This window comes from Nomia melanderi, chromosome 11, assembly GCF_051020985.1.
Source record: "Nomia melanderi isolate GNS246 chromosome 11, iyNomMela1, whole genome shotgun sequence".
NCBI lineage: Eukaryota > Metazoa > Arthropoda > Insecta > Hymenoptera > Halictidae > Nomia > Nomia melanderi.
In genome coordinates, this window is record NC_135009.1 from 16,283,787 (window position 1) to 16,302,666 (window position 18,880).

Genomic DNA, 18,880 nt, shown 5'->3' on the forward strand with positions numbered 1-18,880 from the left:
TATTATTTAATCCAAGTATACTTCAGCTTCGTCTGCTGAAAGTTTCATATATTTCGAAGAATCTTCGTCCGCGAATCAATATTATATACAAAATTCCGTAATTTAGCATATGAAATCAAGACCGAGAGTCACCTATCGATTGCAGGGGGTTAAACCGACGATTTTTACGCTTGTTCAAGTTTTGGCAATGCGATTCAACGAATACTGCCATGGATAATGGTTTCTCTTAATAAACATCGAGGGAAGTGCCACTTCTTCGACGTTCCGTATCGTTCGTACGCGTTCTGCGACTCTCCAGTTCCAGATTTCCCGTGAACGAATAAAAATCGAACGGCAACGTCCGACAGCGATAATTTTGAATCGTTCGTCGAACGAGGTTGGACGGAATTCAAGAAACATAACGCGAGACGTACAACCGAGAGTCTGTCTGTCCGCCGTCTCTCTTCCCGCTCGCGAAAAATTCCTCTCTCTCTCCCGTCCGGCTGGCAGACGACGCGGAGAAATGTCCCCGGCGCATCGCGGCCGATAACTTTTTGTCCCTCTCCAGAGAAATTTCAGGACGCCATTAAAACCCGTCGCGATTCGGAGGAAAGGAGAATTCGGGAACGATAGGTGAACGAACCTCCGGACGGCCCGCCTTTGATCGTTTATACCCGTGATTACGGTTCCTTCTAACGTCTTTATATTATCACGATAATTATTAACCTTTTTTCGCGTCGTGTTCACTAACGATTAATAGAATTGATAGAACTACGAACTGTCGTCTTTGAATTATTCAGCTTTATAAAGTTCATTCGCGACGTGTCAGTGTTGAAAGGGTTCGAGTGAGCTAATTGGATCGCCACGATCAAATTAACACCTCGACTGACAAGTTAACACTCGTCGAAACAGTTTTCTTAATGAAACAGGAACTGAGATGTTAACACTTTCACGTCCGGTGACACCAACGCGGTGCCATTTGCATCCAAAAAACAGCTAAGTTTGTTGTAATGAATTTTATATTTTATGTTTGTACATTTTAATGAACTTTGCAAACAGTTCCGGCGACAGAGAAGAAAAGTGTTAAGATTCTTTGTAATGATTACTATCTTCTCTGTATCTCATGCATCCAATGAAGCTTAGTTCGGTGCATCATCAAGGAAATGAATGTTCAAGTTAACGTTAAAATGATGTCACCGAGTGGTGACGCAGTCGGTGTTAACGAACACGTTTGAACGATTTTAACACTAGATTCATAGATCACGTCGATTCGACGCATACCGGCGAATGTTTACGTTGATTTCGGTTGAACCATTAACCTCCGTGATGCAATAGGTCGAACATGAATGTTCTAGGAATAATAGAACACAGTGCGCAAGCGACTGCCCGTAAGCCTAGCGTTACAGAGCAGCCCCGCGAAGCTTCTCGTTCCTTTCTCTAACAATTTAAGGATCCATCACCTGTCGAACGGAAACACGAAACTACAGCCATAGCAATTTGCCCCGTTTCTTTTTGTTCCAGGACCAATTCGAGAATCTATCCCAGCACACGCAAAAGGGGATAGAGTTCCTCGAACGGTACGGTCATTTTATTCGCGACCGATGCGCCATCGAAGTGGAGTACGCCGCGAAGCTCAGGTAAGAAACTCGCGCGAGAATCGCCATTTAAGCGACACCGGTTGCCGAGGGGTTAATTAACGTTCGATCTACCGAAGAATAACGAGTTACTTGTGATCCCCTAAAAAATTCAGAAGACCACGTTTCTTGAGATTCGAAGCATTTATTACTGTCGTTCCTTCCGTAACATTTCACTTCGAAATTTCTCGCAAATTTCATCTTTATCACTTCAATACTAATATTAATTATATTACTACTGGCTCTGGCATAGATTCAATGTGTCATAAATTAACCCGTTGCAGTCGAAAGTTCACTAGATACATTTAACTTTTCAAGAGAATATAGACAACATCCTTTGAAACTAATAAGAAACCCCTAAGTTAATAAGAAAGCTATTTAGTTTCAATATTCCACGTATCGATGTTGCAAAATTCAATATCACATATAAGATCGTATAATTCTGTTATATTTGTTACATCAAATGTTATATCAAATCTGTTATATCAAATCAAGTGTGAGAAAATATAAAATTTGATTCGAGTCGATTATCTATTTAAAAGATATTACATAACAATATATCCGAATTTCTCTATGTACAGTGATATAAGTTGGCCTCACTGAAAATTGCCATCCGCATAATTCGGTTTTCCGAAAATTAGCCGGTACGCGACGCGTTAATCGGATCACCTGTCCCGCCGTGTATACGCGGCGCGCAGCCACCACGGCCGATTTATCGTGGCCGTGATGGCGGCGGGACACCGGTCGTTCTTGGCCTTCCCCCACCCCCGGCGGCACCGTCTCTCTTTTTTCTTTTTACATAAATTAACAAAGGGCCGAGTGGCCGAGGTTAACGATTTCAATGGGACATCCTGTATAACGAGCGTGTCTCACGCACCCCACGAGTTCACGGACACAAGACGCGCCCGGTAATATTGTATTAAAGGGCCCCCTTGTTTGTTCCGTGAATGCCGTCTACTGTTGCACACGTTTGTTCTAGCGGGTGTCCGCGAACGACCGGCTCCTCTGCCGTCGATCGTTACCGTGCTCGCGTTTCGATCGTCTTGACACGTTAAGCGCCACGAAAATCTTAAGCGTTTCCCCATAGAGTTTGTCTTTTGTAGCAAAGAAAAGTAGGAATAATTATGAATTGTTTGGCGTTGCAACGTTTGCGTTACACTATCAACTTAGTTGCCTTAAACATTTTTATTTCACATCGGTTGTCTTGTATGTTACGATTGTTTTTTAGAGGAAGAGGCTGTTTTATTCGAATATTTCACATGTCGATGCGTTGTACAAAGTTTAATATTAAATGTCAAACCCTATAATTTTCCTGTGTCAAATCAATTGGCGACTGAGAGTCACCTCCCGAGTGCAAAGGGTTAATAATCGTAAAATTAAAATCTCGTCTGCTAGCCCTAGTATAGGTGTAACTTACAAACGAGATATTAAAATGTATCTAGTGAACGATAATCGAAGACGAAGTGTGTTGACGGAAATTAGCGAGCTTTCTTCCGCGAGTTCTGTTACGTATTGAAAGCACCTTCCGTGTAATGAATCGCGATGATCGATCAGCTACGCGTGCAGCTATTAATACCGAAAAGGTCTTGGAGAAGGATCGTCGACGAATCAGCTCGCAATTAATAATCCCCGCGTAACTTCCGAGCGCGTCCATAGAAATCTCGATTATCTGGATCCCGATCGTCGGCGGCGCACAAAGGGCCGTTTGTGCCCGAGCGGATCGTTGCTACCAGTTTCCATTGGTCCGGCTTTTCCCCTATTAGAAGCAGACAATCGAGGTCCCCGGTCGGTTGCTCCGGGCATCGATCGTGTTCTCGCGTGCCGCTGATATCTCGCCGACGGGATCGAATCTCGCGATATTTTAAGCGATCCCGCGGTGTATCGCTCGCCGCGATCGAACGAGGCCGGTCGAGGGAAGTCGAGGCGCACGGAAGCGAGCCTCTCGAGAGAGGTTCTCCGCGAATTTCATACCGATTAACGCGTGGGGGATCAACGGGAATAATACGAAAAGAGAACGAATCGCATTTATGATTCCTGAGGTGATCGTAATCTGGGCTTCGAGACGATGCCGTAGATCTTGCAGCGATATTCTAAGTCTCAAGGCGGTATCGCGGTTCCCAAGGCAGTAGTGCCGGTCTCGGAGCAATACTGCAGTTACCATAACGATGCGGGAGGCCTCTATGAGATACTCCAGTTCCCAAGACAATTTTGCTGGCCTCGGAATGATAGCATTGTAGTTTCCAAGTCGATATTGTGGTTCCCAAGATGATCTTGTAGGTTTTACGACGATATTGTAGTCCTTGGGATGATGTTGTAGTTGGTAAGACGATATTGTTAGTTCGAGAATGATAGTATTGTTGTTTTGAAGATGATATTGTAGTTTCCAAAATGATGTTGTACTTCTTAAGTCGACATTGTTGCTTTTAAGACGATATTGTAGGTCCCGAAATGATAGTATTGTAGTTTCCAAAATGATATTGTACTTCCTAAGTCGACATTGTTGCTTTTAAGACGATATTGTAGGTCCCAAAATAATAGTATTGTAGTTTCCGAGACAATATTGTAGTTTCCAAAATGATATTATACTTCCTAAGTCGACATTGTTGCTTTTAAGACAACATTGTAGCTCCCAAAATGATAGTATACTAATTTCCAAGAGGATATCATAGTTTCCAAAATGACATTGTCCTCCTTAAGTCGACATTGCAGTTCCCAAAATGATACTATCGTAGTTTCCAAGACGATACCAAACTTCCCAACGCGATACCATACTTCTTAACGCGATACTCTAGTTCCCAAAACAACACCATTACTCCCACTTAGACACCGCAGGCCCAAAACCAACATCATCCACTCGAAACCAACGATACAATCACCGAGGCGATACTCCAGTTCCAGAGGCTCGTTCCACTTAAAAAAATAACGCATCGCAGTTCCCAATTCGTCGCCGCATTCCCCAATCATCCTTGATACCTTATATTTTATTAAATTATCGGCCTCCCTCGATCGGCCGGCGCGCGTGCGAATCTTTGTAAACGATTCCGCGTGCTCCCCGCGCGGCGTCCACAGACACAGATCCATCTCGGCCGCACGTACGTACGGCTGCATATAAATTATCGCGGGCACGTTCCTTGCGCCTTAATGCGCCGTAATTTCTGCGATACGACTCGCTCGCGCGCGCGCGTGCACGCGGTGTGTACCGTTCACCGGGCGTCGCAGTTTTCCCCGGCTCGTCGCGCCGTTGATTTTCATTAAACGCATTCCGAACGGACACGCGGCCCCCGTTCCTCGCATCGCGAACGGTCTCCCGCTGCTTCCGGTCCTCCGGCGACCGGCCAATCGGCGGCGAGCGGAATCTCTCGGCCGAGACTCTCGATAACAACGAAACCGCGGATCAACCGATGTAACGCAGAAAACCGAAAATGGAAAGAATCTACGTTTTCTGGATGAAACTCGATGACTCGCAATGTATCGGTGATACAAACAAATTGGACAATAGGTTGTATGATAAAGAGGCGAGCGTGTGATCACATTTTGTTTACATTCCGGGGATGTTATGAAGTTTCTTCGGTGGTAATAGATATTTCGATGCGAACGTTGTATGAATAGCGGAACGGAGTTTATTCGTAGATTTTCGAAATGGAAATCATTCTGTACAGCATAGACTACTTAGCAACCATTGGTAATCTTCAATTTTCATTATAAGAAAACTCGAATTTTGGGGTTTCCTCCAGAGGCACTGCGCGCCGAGACTTCGAGTCGTTCGCTCGATCTCCGCGAAGGAAAAGGAACGATCCGCGAAATACAAGATTCAACTAGATTCCTTCTAACCGGATCGACGGGAACGGAGAAAAACGAATCTGTTAATGCGAAACACTAGTCGCGCAAATCGCCTCTGAATCAACGTCGACTCTCCGAGTGAAATGCAGCCGTGAGGTACGCGCGCGCGTCTCGCTTCTAGCCGTGGCAGTCTCTTTTGTTCAGCTTTCTTTCTTATTTCCCAGTCGCCAATCGCACGGGCGCGTGTGTCGGTCGTTTGTCAATGAGACTGCGAGCGAATCGAATCGCCGTGGAAAGTGATCCACGGTTTCTGGATTCCGGCCTGAATTCTCGGCGACCCCGGGTATTACTTATTCAACTGCCGGTAACCTAGACCCAGCGGGGAAAGCCGCTCGGATAGGCTGCTCGAAAATAGCTTTTCCGATCGGTCGCGCGCTCCTCTAGAGGTCCACGAGCTATTCTAGAGTCGCGAGCGGAGATTCGAATCTCGGCTTCGGAACGACTCGAGGTTGTTCGATTCGTCTCGAGAGGACCTCGGAACGAGCAGCGGTTGGAAACGCTTGTAAACTCGACGTTAGCGAGAGCTTGGTCCGGCGTTTCGGAGAGACCGCGACCCGTTTTCACGAACGGTTTCCAGCCGGCGTACGGTGGATCCGGTATCAAGGACACGTCAACTTCCGGACGATAGCGCGCTCGCCGGCCGACACACATTTATCGCTCGTGGCCCGGCCATCGCGCCGGTCGAATTGGAATGAGTCGGCGGACGCTCCCGTTATTCCTTGCCACTCGAATCGTTAGCAGTAGGTTTGCGGGGCGCGTCGATTTCACGCGCAATGAATTTCGTAAACGTCTGGTAAATATTCCCGTGGGTTCGATCGCGTCGCGATCGTCTGTCTTCGACGGTACAGCTTCTCCGGCAACGGCGGAGCGTGCGACACACGCCCGTAAACCTGCCGCTGAACGATTCCGAGAGCCCTAATTGCTCGGCACTTTGCGGAAACTGTTAATCGATGCCCACACGTTTCCCGCGGCGCCTTCTGTTCCAGCTTCAGACGTCCGGGTGAAATTCGCGCGTGATTTGATCGAAAAACTTTCTAACTTCGCCGCCTTGCTTCGGCGAATACTCGATTCCCAGCGGTCCCGTTGTGTTCCCCGAACGATCGGAACACGGGTCGCCGGACCGGAGCGCACGGTAACGGCTTCCGATTCCTATTAAACGCGATTTAGCCCTCGTTCGGCGAAAGAAACGAGCTCCTCGAGATGAACTGATGCATCGCTTAATCGCTTCTCAAACATACCATTTACGTCTCGAGAATTTTAAAGAAATCGGTAACGGATCTCGGCCATAGGATTTCCTGCGAGAACGTTTGATAGGAAACCGATCGTTCAACTTTCAATTAACTGAAGAAAGATTAAGGTCTCCCGACGCCGAAGACGAATCGATTTTACCTATTCGCGAGATTGGTTGTCTAGCGAACAGCTTGCCGCAGAAGATAAACGTGGATACGCGCCTGAATTTTCGTTGTCCCCCTTGCCTCCCTGAATCGCGCGAGATTGGATCGTCCGCGTAAGGAAGCGTAGTAATGGCGTACGGCGCGCAGCGGGTCAGACGGCGGCGAGGCCGGCGGGACGTGAACGCGCATCGCTAATCTTGTCTCGTTTCTGATTGCAGACGTCTCGTGAAGAGCTATCAGCCGAAGAAGAAAGAGGAGGAGGATTCTCAGTGAGTATGAGGCAACGTTCGAGGCGTAATACCGGATCCACGGCTCGGCAGCGATGTGTGTGCCCCGTCGCGGATACCACTCGCGAATAATCCCGATCTCGAAATCCACGCCGTTTTGCTTTCCTTTCGGCCGCGTAAATCACCTTTTAATAGACGATCTCGATCCCAGAGACGAACGGTCTCGAATACGGCTCGTTTCCCCGCTGGAATTCACTCCTGGCTGGCATTCAGCCCACTTTTTTTACGCGAGCGCGTCGCTTCCTCTCGCGGACCGGCCGATATTGCTTCCCCTTGTTCCGAGATCGACGCCGGAAACCGTTCCTCTCTACCTGAATACTTATACGCGACGATCGAACACGATGATCGAGGTACCTCAATCCATTTAGCACCTCAGCGCTAAGCATCTTCGCGAAAATCGCGAGGAGAAACTCGAATTCGCGTTCTCAGACGCGGAGGCGCTCTCGGAATTAACACTAGGTTTACGGAACGCGTCAAATTGACGCATATTGGATTTTAGAAATATTATTTTGTAAATGTTTACCAATTACCTACTATCAAATCTCCGGTTTCCACAATCTAAATAAACGAGCATCAATTCTTTTAGGAATAATAGAAAGAAGTGCACGATAAATGCCCATAAACCTAGTGTTAATTGAAACAATTTGTATTCTAATAACACTCTACTCGTCTATCGTGAAGCTAACTCCGAGAATCGACGAATATCAGTTCTAAGAACAACAGAATAAACTGCACCATAAACGTCCAGCGTTCGGAAAAGAGGAAAAGCCAATTGGCATTCGTTGTTGGCCTTTTTCAAGAGTAACCACAGCTCGCGACGAAGTTGAGACGGATTTAGACGAAAGTCCGGGTGCCCGAATGGATCGGACCACCGATTCGTCGCGCACGCGATCGTCGCGTACGAGGAACGGTCGATTCTCGACGGTTGCAGCGTCGGCGCGGCATGAAACGGTAGCTAATCTCTTATCTGTAGTCGTGGGCGGTCGCTTTATAAGTTCAGTAACTCTCGTTGCGCGCCTACGGGCATGTTTCCCTGGCGGGGCCGTCCTTCCTCCCGTTTCGCCCGCTCGTTTTCGTCCCGTCCGCGTCATCCGCGATTCGCGTGGGCCGCGCGTGATCGATCTACCACCCCCGCCCTGAAAAACGCCCCGCCGACCGCTTCCTCATAGTCCTAGCAGCTTCGTCGACGGTCGTCGCGTTTCCCTGGACATTTCGTCGCCTCGCGATTCGGGAATCCCCGATTCAAAGGTCGATCAGTCATGCTTCTCTCGAAGATTTCGGTGGATCCTGGAATCTAGAGGGCGAGGTTCGGTGTTTCGGGGTTTCCCGAGCGCGACCGCCGGTCGTCGACGTGTCTCGCGAGAATTTCTCCATTCGCGCAGGTACAGCCCTTGCAGGGCGTTCAAGCTGGAGCTGAACGAGGTGAACGATCAGGCGGGACAGAGGGAGGTGATCGCTGAGAACCTCCAGGCGAACGTGCTCAGGGAATTGAACATACTCGTGAAGGACTTTAAGGAGGACAGGAAGAAACACCTGCAGGAGGGCGCCAGGCTGATGGCGACCCTGGCCGGACAGATCGGTAACCTGGAGCGCGCGAGGAAAGCTTACGAGAAGGCGTTCCGCGAGGCGGAAAGGTCCGTCGAGAACTACCAGAGGGCGGACGCTGATCTGCATCTCTCCAGAGCGGAAGTACGTCGATCGATCCTCCCTTTATCCTTCGCTTCAACCCCGCCTACGCGTAGACGCCTACGCGGGCCTCCTGACTCTGTTTCTGTACGGGGTGCGAAATCGTCAGAGAAATCTGCTGCCACGGTTGATCCTTCGTAGACGTCTTTACTTTAGAGACTATCGTTCCTTCCTGGAGTTAATATTGTGACTGCCAAGTAAACGCTCGTCGAAAGTAACATGTCGACACGGATTGCTTGATATGGAAAAGAAATGAAGATTATTAGGAAACTGAAGGTTTATGTTAAAAGTAGCGTCACCGGAATTTGGGAAATGGCAGTCAAAGCATTAAGGATTAACACAAGAACTATACTAACAATAGATTATTTTCGGTTTCTTCAGACATTCAGTATAGTATTCAAGTCAAAGCTATTTATTTTCATCATTTCGAATATTCAATGCTTTAAGATATCAATAATCGTGAAACAAAACAATCGAAACCAGTCATTTTAATTGGTACGTAGTTCTAGTGTTGATCTATCGAGCAGTTGGCTTCTTCAAAGTCACCCATGGAAACTATAAAAGCTGTAGAATCATTACAGTTTCGTTAATGACTTCCCGAAGCATCTATTGTCTTTCGACTAGAATTCTAGAGTTAGTAGAGCAGAGCTTCTATCGAGATAATTCGTAACAGAAGATCACGGTTCGGTTAACGCCTAATGCTCACCTTATTCTCGTGTCTGCGCGAGAAAAATTTCCCGCTAATACCGATACATGTATACATGGAATCTCTTCAGCTGGAGAAGCAGAGGATGAACATGACTCTAAAGACACAGCAGAGCGAGGAGGCGAAGACGGAGTACGCGAACCAGCTGCAGAAGACAAACGAAATGCAGACGCTGCACTATCACACGGCCATGCCGGAGGTGTTTCAGCACCTTCAGGTATATTCTCTTTTTATCTCCTCCCCCCTTACCTCCCCCCCTTACCTCTCCCCAAACCGTTCCACCTTGTTAATCATTTTTTTTCGTGTCGCTTTACAGGAGCTGGACGAGAAGAGAATAAAGAACATGCGGAACTACATGCTGAAGTCCGTGGAGATCGAGCGGGCGGTCGCGCCGATAATCGCGCAGTGTTTGGACGGCATAGAAAAAGCGGCGAACGAGATCAACGAGAAAGAGGACACGATGATGGTGATCGAGCGTTACAAGAGCGGCTTCCAGCCGCCCGGGGACTTCCCGTTCGAGGATCTCTCCGTGGCGAAGACCTACGACAGCAATAGTCAGTTGTCGCAGCCGGTCATGCAACCGATACACAACCACCTGACGGCGAAGGGCACCGTTTCCGGTGGCAAGATTAAGAAGAGGGTCGGCCTGTTCGGCATATTCAGTAGCAACAAGGTACATGTTGTTGGTTCGCGGCAACCTGGACGAGATCTAGCCGACTTGACACTCCTAGGCGTGTGCGTGTTCGCTCTATGCCGTCAGGATCGTCCGTGGCTTGTTAACCGGGCGACTCGTTAGTCAGGGCTGCGCTCTTTATCTGTTGAAACAGAGAGGATCCTCAGACGGATACGCGTTACTGGCGCTCTCGTTTCGATCGTGGATCATGATACGAAATCGAATGGAAATGAAAAAGGTTTATGGAAACATTAAACGCGGCCCTGTCTTAGTCGGCGAACGCGATAGATAGAAAGATCCGGCGAGTCGACTCGTCCCCCCCGGTTAACAGGTTAACCCTGGAAAGATCAAGAGGAATTTCTCTATAAAGATTCATTCGAGATGTCGTTGTTAACGCATTATCTACCGGCAGTTATTGAAACAGTTTATCGAAGACTAATAATCAACGCTTAAAGATTTCTCAATAAATCTTCCGATAGCAATTGCAATCCTGATTCAACAAAATCATCGTGAGTAACACAATCTAATTCACCTTTCCTTTGGGAGTGTTGTTCAAAGAGAATTAGTGAACCGCGCGCCGAGATATAATACGATAGCCGTCGGAAAAGCCTATTTAATAGTCGTTCGGTAAATAAAGTGTTAAACGAGTATCGTCGGAGAGCCTGTCTTTCCAGGGTAGAGCGATCAACTCAGAAGGAAAATATAATCACCGATTGCACGAAACGATTCTCCCCGACACCCTCTTTGTTTTTCTTTTTGTACTTGCATCCCCATCGGTCGACAGGCCTGCAATATGCACACAGACTTTATGGAAGCATGAACATGACACCCTCTGCCATTCGCGGTCTTCTGGAATACTTCTACGCCTCTCTTCTTCTTCTTCCTCTCTCTCTCTCTGTTTGTCTTCCGGCAATTCCGTTCAGCACTCTCGTGCACGAACATACACGCGCGCACGCGACACTGAGATCGGTTTAGACGCAACGTTAAGCCTAGCCCAACGAAAGAGACAATCGAAAGATGAATATACGAAGGTCTAGATTTATTAGTGGAAACTACTAGGCTAATTGTCTCTGAGTCTGGGCTAGGCTTCAGCCGACGACGGTCGGGGCCACGCACAACTTACCTTTTCTTCTGTACTTTCTATTAATTTGGTGGATGGTTCGATCTGCCTGCGGTGTCTCTTGTTTCCGATCCTCCGGGGACTGTGAATTTGGACGCGGTTGCGCTTTTTTGTAAGTACGTGTGTCATGGATCGCTTGTAAGCCGCCTGCCAAACAGTGTGTAACGAGACAGCATCCCCTCTGCATATCCGAGAGTGTGGCAAAGCGATTGCGTGTGTCGTTAGACGCATCTTTGTCGGTCGAGCAGAAACTCGGGACACGATTTTGAGAGAGAATGTTTCAACGTTTCACGGAATAGAAAGAAAACAAATAGAAATCGATAATTCCCAGATGGTGTCACGTATCTGAGTTTCTGCTCACGCGCCACCGCCCGAGATCGTTTCTCGATCCATTGTCGCTAAAGTGATACATTTTTTGGACTTTGTTTCATGCGAACAACAGAAATTGATCGAGGTGTGCATAGCTTTGAAGGTTTGTCTTATTCTTTACAATCGCCCGTTGCCTTTCGTTCGACAGCCCATGCCTCGAGAATCATACATGCGTTATCTCTCCCCTCCCCTCTTTCGTTTCTCTCGCCTCCCACGTTTCCGTGCTCCCTCCGCAACGTGTGTTTCCGTTAGCCTGTTAACCGAGCGATTTCAAGAATAACCGGATATCAAAACTTCACTACGATTCGATGCACGCGAGCTTTCACCAGCGACGATCAGGCTCGACGGTATTAACCCTTACCGGTCCTATGTCTATTGCAACCTCTACCTGTTCTAACGATTTTTTCTATATTCATTCGTAGCATCACAATTGTACCATTTAACACTAGGTTCACGGGCATTGTACAGTTTATTCTATTGTTCCTGGGGAAGTTGATATTCGTTCATTTATATAGGCATAACATGTGCTTCGAATTCTTCTCTTTTTCCAATAAATTATTAATGACAAAGTTGCCGTATCGATCAGAGTTCAGAAAGAAATCATAGGCCAAGGGGTTAAAGGTAACATTCCAGTCACTCCTTCCTAAATATTCTTGAATAAACAAATAGAGCATCGTATTAAACATTGAATGAACTAACGTCGAACCTCAAAGTGAGAAACCAAGAGTACTTCGGACCGCAAAGGGTTAAAGTGAAACGAAGACACAGGGCTTAGCGTGCAATGGTCTAACAATAGACAGGCTAACAGGATATTCTCTGTTAACAGGTTAATAATAGTTCGCTAGACTCTCCGAGTACGTTCATGATAGCCACGCATAACATCGCCGATCCTGCGCTCCCCGCCGATACGTTCGATCATAGAATTAACCCTTTTGGTCCTGCGTGCTCGTGTATGCGCTGCGGAACTAACTGCCCGATGTACGGTGTGTTGCATGTCGCCGGAAGCTTCAGAGCTGAAAGGGTTAATCGCGGCTGACAGTCGGCAACAGTGACTCCGGAATTTCTTCGTGCAAATTGTCGAATCCTGATATAATCGGGAAGAAAGGTCTATCTTTCTAAATGTTAACCCTTTGCACTCGAGGGGCGCCAATCGCCAGCTGATTCGACGCAGCAAACTTATAAAATCTTCAATATTAAAGCATGTGTAACGTATCAACGCATAATCGAAATAAAATAGTTCTATTATAAGCAATCGCGTTAGTTGCGAAAAATGTTAATACTTGGTCAGAAGGTATCGAGTATCTTTCATGAAAAATATCGTCGAGTGCAAAGGGTTAAACACTGGTATCCATTGCGCGTCCTCCAAAGTGACGCGACAAGAAGTGTCACGTAATAATTTCCAAGCTCGTCCGTTGTTCCCGAGTACACGAGCGAATCGCGCGAGTCACTGTTTACTCAAGATAGGAGATAATCTTCTCTGTTGCGTATCGTGCCGTTTGCCGCGCTAACAGCGTGCCATCTTTTGTTTTCCATCATATTCACACTATTTGTAGCGATCCCCTAGAATATGCGATTACCCGTTGCTCAATTGAAAATCATTGCAGAACAACGTGCCTGGATACGGGGACGGAGCGAAGGAGGACTACAGCGATCTGCCTCCGAATCAGCGCAAGAAGCGGCTGCAGCAGAGGCTCGACGAGATCCAGGCGAAGATCCAGCAGGAGACGGCGGCGAGGGACGGTCTGATGAAGATGAAGGGCGTGTACGAACAGAACCCGGCACTGGGCGATCCGATGAGCATAGAAGGACAACTGAATCAGTCGAGCAACAAGCTGGATAAACTCGGCGCGGAGCTGGCAAAGTTCCAAGGTTATCTCGAGGAAGCAATGCGCGCTGGCGTCAGTCTGTCCAGGTGACCTTGCTGAATCTCGTAGGCCCTCGTGCGGTAGAGACACTCCGTTTATTGGAACCTGTTCGACACTCGAGACGCCGGGGGTTGGAAACGGTTATCGGTTCGGAAAACAGTTGCGCCTGCCAGCAGTTCGATCAAGAATCTACCATCTATCTTGCATTATTCAGAGATTCCGATAACAGCAGAACGATGGTAACCCTTTGCACTCCACAAGTTTCTCACCGGAAATATTCAATATTTTCTAATGAGATACAGACGACATTTCCTTAGATTGAATTAAGAAATCTGACATGCATCGAGGAGAACTATTTTCTTTCAATATTTCGTACATTGATGCATTATACGAAGCTTAATGTTAAGTATCAAATTTGATAGTTTCACTGTATGAAATCAATTGGTCGAGTGCAAAGGGTTAACACTAGGTTTACGGAGCGCGTCAATTTGACGCACATTGAATTTTGTAGACATCCTTTGGTAAATGTTTCAAAATCTAAATAGGCGAACTGTTCTAGGAACAATAGAATAAACTGTACAATAAATGCCCGTAAACCTAGCGTTAACACTGCCTACCAGATGGGTCAGTGACTCGCCTCGGGCCTCTCCTATGCTTTTCTAATTAATCATTGAATCCATTGATTTAATATATGAGTCAATGAAAATCTCGACAAGTGGAACACGGTGGAACTGTTCTTCGCAACAGTTAGTCCCGGAACCGTTTCAACCCCTGATCTCGAGACACGCCGAGTTCACTTGGAGCGTGAAATCATTCATACATCTGTTATAATGACCTTCGTTGTATAATATACAAGTTCTACTTAGTACAGTTGACTGGAAACATTTCTTTATACGATCTTAATGAATCTTACTTCATTTTCAGTCAAACATAACTTCAAAATATACACGCGCTTTTTTAATGACAAAGCAGGGTCTTAAATCTTTTACAAAGCACGCTCATAGCTGATAGCTCATATTAAACCTATTTCGGAGTTGCTGGTTACATTAAAAATTGCTCGGAGTGCAAAGGGTTAAACGATTTTGCCCGGTAACATTCGCAAGTACAATACACTCTAAAATAATTCAAGGGGTTCCTACGAATGGAATTCTGCTGATCCGCTTGGCTCGGCACAGTGAACTGTACCGTGTAAAATGTTTCAGCCCGAGTCAAGCGCCAAGGAAGCCCACTAGCAACGGGTCCGCGACCAGGCCATTGAGTTCAAGAAGATCCAGCCATTCGGGCGGAGAGGAGAGCCTCTCGAGATCGGCGTCCGATTCCAGCGTGAGCAACGCGAACGCCAACCAGCCGATACACAAGAAAAGCGCTCCGGGCACGCCGCAGCCCACGCACGGGTAAGCCGTTCAATCGACAGCGTTCGGAATCGCGATCGTCCTCGCTGAAAAAGTCATCGTGCAAGAGAAATAGATTCCTTCGAGTGCAATTCTTTTTCTCTCTCTTCTCTTACACCTCCCTTTGTCTTTCTTGACGCAAGAATTGCGTTGCAGTAATTGCGAGTCTCTTTCTCTCTCTGTCTCACACATTCGCATAAATACACATTTACACGTGCACACAATTTCACTGAGTCTCTCTCTCTCTCTCTCTCTCTGTATCTCTTTCTGTCTTTAAATTCGTCTAAACACAGATCAGAATTTTTAACTAGACCAATTAGACACGCTTTTCGCTTTACGGTACTGATGCACAGTTCCACGAATAGCCCGGAATCTGGTCTCGGGGAATCGAGGACGTCTCTTCCTGGTAGCGGCGGCGAAGAATATTACGTTGACGAGATCGATGCTCAGCCACCGTTGGGGACGTGTAGAGCTCTCTATCCTTTTGATGGTACGTGCAGTGTAGACGGTTTGTACGCGGTACTGGGTAAAACTTATAGGATCTTACTCGTGTGAGAAATAAAGGGTTCTCTGTGTTAAAGACTGTAACAAGCTTGAACATCCTCTGTTCAGAGGAGTATATTAACCCTTTGCGCTCGAGGGGCGCCTTACAGTCGCCACCTGATTCGACGCAGCAAACTTAGAAAATGTTCTATTCAGTAATTTAACACGTTGAATGCCGTGGGGTCATCGGTGACCTCCAACAAAATTGAATTACCAGAGTTCGCTCAATTGTATGATGATTATTTAAAAGCATTTCTATATTATACCTTTAGGGAACAAAGAGTTAGAACGAGTAATTGTAACTAAATAAAAACGTTTTACTCAGGACTGTTTCTACGATCAGTATTTGGTGCAGAGGTATATAAATCCTGAATTTCTCTTCAGCCACTAGCGAGGGGTCCATACCGATGTACGACGGTGAGGAGTTGTACATGATCGAGCTGGACCAAGGGGACGGATGGACCCGCGTGCGGCGCATCTCGCAGCCGATCGAGGGCTTCGTACCTACATCTTACATAGAGTGCCACCTCTATAACACTTAGCCACTACTCTTAGGACGTTAAACAATTACGAAGTGGAGAGCCGTGAACGAAGAGATAGGGTGTGGTCTTTGAAACGCTATTTCGGTTCAGTACATTGAACGACAAAGAAATAATTAACGCCGCCGAACGGGGTTTCGCGCTGGAGGGTCTTGTGTTGGTTCGCCGCAGGATTCCCAGGACACTGCTGTGTTACGAATCGCGGGGCCTAAGCGTTGCGTTAACGAACGATTTCCGTGCGAAACGTAAACAGTTCTTCTGACGACGACGACGATGATGACGACGATGTGCCAACGGGGTCTAGCTCGTTCGGAGGGATCGCGTGTGAAACGTTTAGTCAATTACGCCCAACACACCTCCCTCCGTTCTCCGTTTCGCCGATCGAGAACGCGAACGTTGAAAAGGAGAACCGGCCCGAGATTCTCCGGTTTGTCATCAGCGAGGCGTTCACGTGGTTCGGCTCAATTCATTCTGAATAGGATATTAAGATCGACCGTCCGACCGAAGGATCGGTCGCGTGCGTGCACACACACCCGAGCGTTGCATACTTCCGAAGTACAGTACAGTTTTCTACGAAGCACACCCTGGTCGTAAACACGATCAGCCTTGAAGAAATGTGCCTCTGTACTTTGGTCGTGCACGAGCGAACAATTTGCGAACACTGCTGAAAGAAAGTATAACGTACTTTTCATATACATGTACTATGCGCCCCGCCTATACACACACACACACACGTGTCACACGGACGACGAATAACCGCGGTTGTTGTGTAATTGCACGATTTTTATCAATACTTTGTTTCCCCTGTGTATCGACTCGATTGTAAAGCAGGCGACTCACGGACGATTCACGCTATCTCCGCCGACGACCAAGAAACCGATCCGTTCTTAGCGCTTTTAACTATTCCTTCCTTCTCTATCTTTTCTTTGTGCAAACGTCGCGAGCCCTGTTCACCGAGCGATCCGAGACACTTCGACCGCTTTCTCATTGAAACTCGGACACGTGAGATATAAGATAGCGGATTATTAAGGATCTTCACTTCTCGGTTTCTAGTTAACCAGCTAAGTGTGGAACTTCGTTTGAAAAACCTCTGATTGCGCGCAATAAAATCAAATGAAGCGTATACTCGTTAAAGGCCAAACTTAAAATATATCCTAACGAGAAACTAGAGCAAAACGAAGAATTACATGTTTGTCTCAAAAAATAACATCGTTGAAAAACTTAGCACCATTAACACAAGCGCCATGTCAGTCACTGGTGACTGACGCTTCCGAATGACTAAAAAAGAATCGTAACATACAAGACAACCGATCTGAAATAAAAATGTTTAATAAGGCAACTAAGTTGATAATAGTGTAACGCAAACGTTGCAAAACAATTCATAATTATTCCTACTTTTCTTTGCTACAAAAGACAGACTCTATGGGAAAACGCTTAAGATTTTCGTGGCGCTTAACGTGTTAGCTTTAAGATGACGTGTATACTCGTCACTGGTAACTGGTTAACGAAGGAAACCGTTTCGACATGGGAGTTTCGATGAGCGTTTATATGGCAGTCGAAATGTTAAGCGCGGAACACCATGGATCGGAAAGGTAAAGGAACTATCGAAAGAGTTTATTTATTTTTTCGATGAACAGGGCGAGAGAAAAGTACTCATGCATATTAGTATCCGTTTCTTGCCTCTGCCGACGATAGTATGCACTACTTTACAATTCGGTTGAGTCGTTATTGTCTTCTATTGTTGTATTAGTTTATTAATCGATGTCTTCGTTTCTAAACTCGAGATGAGAGAGTGATTGATTAGGTGGTGCTCTGTACAGCAAGTAGACCTCGACGATTTCGTCGACCGAGTTTTGTTTCTACGGATATTGCCTGGATGTGAATTTAGTTAGGATATATATTTCTGTACATACTGCAAAGGGAATATGGGAGGAAGAACGGGAGGAGCGAGTGGTACGCGTGTGAGTGCCAGATTCGATGTACCCTGCGATGGCGTTGAGTCCTTCTTCCGATCAACGAGGACAGGCGCGAGACGGCGGCGTCGGGAACTCCCCTCGTTTCTCTCTTCTTCCGCGAACGCCGCCGTCTCCGCGTGTCTCGGGGGGAGGGGAGTGCTCATCCCTTACGCCGTTACAAAGCCTAGATTCGTCCTAGATTCGATTGCGATGTATCGGAATCGTGTAGTCGTATATTATTCTCGCGCATTAAAAAAAAAAAAAATATGTCTATGTATATAATTATATATATATATAAAAAAAATATTATAATCACTCATTAAAAAAGAATGTAGCTTCGGTATACAAGATATGCAAAGTGTACGCAAACTTAAGAGGAAAAAAGAAAACGAACAGAGTAAACGTGAAGGAGACGGATGGATTCTCTCCCTCTGCCGCAGCTGCTGCCAGTTTAAATAGCTATTACTTGTGTCGCTCCGACGTACGCAATTTTTATTGTTAAGTCTCTTCTCGTCGCGTGTCGAGGGATCTGCCGGAGCGAAACTTGGCGAGGCTTTCGCGATGATTTTTCTCCTCCTTCGGTTCCTTCGAATTTGTCGCGCGATCGCGATAACGTCGAAGAACTTTCCGAGATCGAGCGAGGATACGTTTCTCCTCGCGCGCACCGATGATCTCGGCGGCGGAAAGTGGCCAGCCGACAAGTACTTTTTCGCTCGAGCATAACCAATCCCCCGGCAGCATTTAAACGTCGTGTCACTTTGCGAAAGTGACGGGAAAGAGAATCGTTTTGCGAACGAACGGAAAATGAAGTAAAAGAAAGTCCGTAATGTCTACCTTAATTCTTACAATTAAACCGCGTCCATTCTATGTATATTTTGTGATTTTATATTCATGAACAA

General features: G+C 46.7%; 1 protein-coding gene across 5 annotated transcripts in view; it reads left to right on the plus strand.

Annotated features, from left to right (window-relative positions):
- Cip4 (formin-binding protein 1-like Cip4) overlaps positions 1–18,311 on the plus strand; it is a 64,728-nt gene extending 46,417 nt beyond the window's left edge. Inside the window, exons 2-11 of one of the 5 annotated variants that reach the window (XM_031993654.2) lie at positions 1,501–1,616; positions 7,066–7,116; positions 8,517–8,823; positions 9,597–9,743; positions 9,843–10,199; positions 11,762–11,791; positions 13,293–13,600; positions 14,756–14,947; positions 15,298–15,434; positions 15,872–18,311. In XM_031993654.2, coding sequence (XP_031849514.1) covers positions 1,501–1,616; positions 7,066–7,116; positions 8,517–8,823; positions 9,597–9,743; positions 9,843–10,199; positions 11,762–11,791; positions 13,293–13,600; positions 14,756–14,947; positions 15,298–15,434; positions 15,872–16,029 — 1,803 coding nt within the window. In that variant the 3' untranslated portion in view covers positions 16,030–18,311. The remainder of the gene's footprint in view (positions 1–1,500; positions 1,617–7,065; positions 7,117–8,516; positions 8,824–9,596; positions 9,744–9,842; positions 10,200–11,761; positions 11,792–13,292; positions 13,601–14,755; positions 14,948–15,297; positions 15,435–15,871) is intronic. The other 4 variants (XM_031993655.2, XM_031993657.2, XM_076372029.1 and 1 more) reach the window with 4 other exon arrangements.
- The last annotated feature ends 569 nt before the right edge of the window (positions 18,312–18,880 follow it).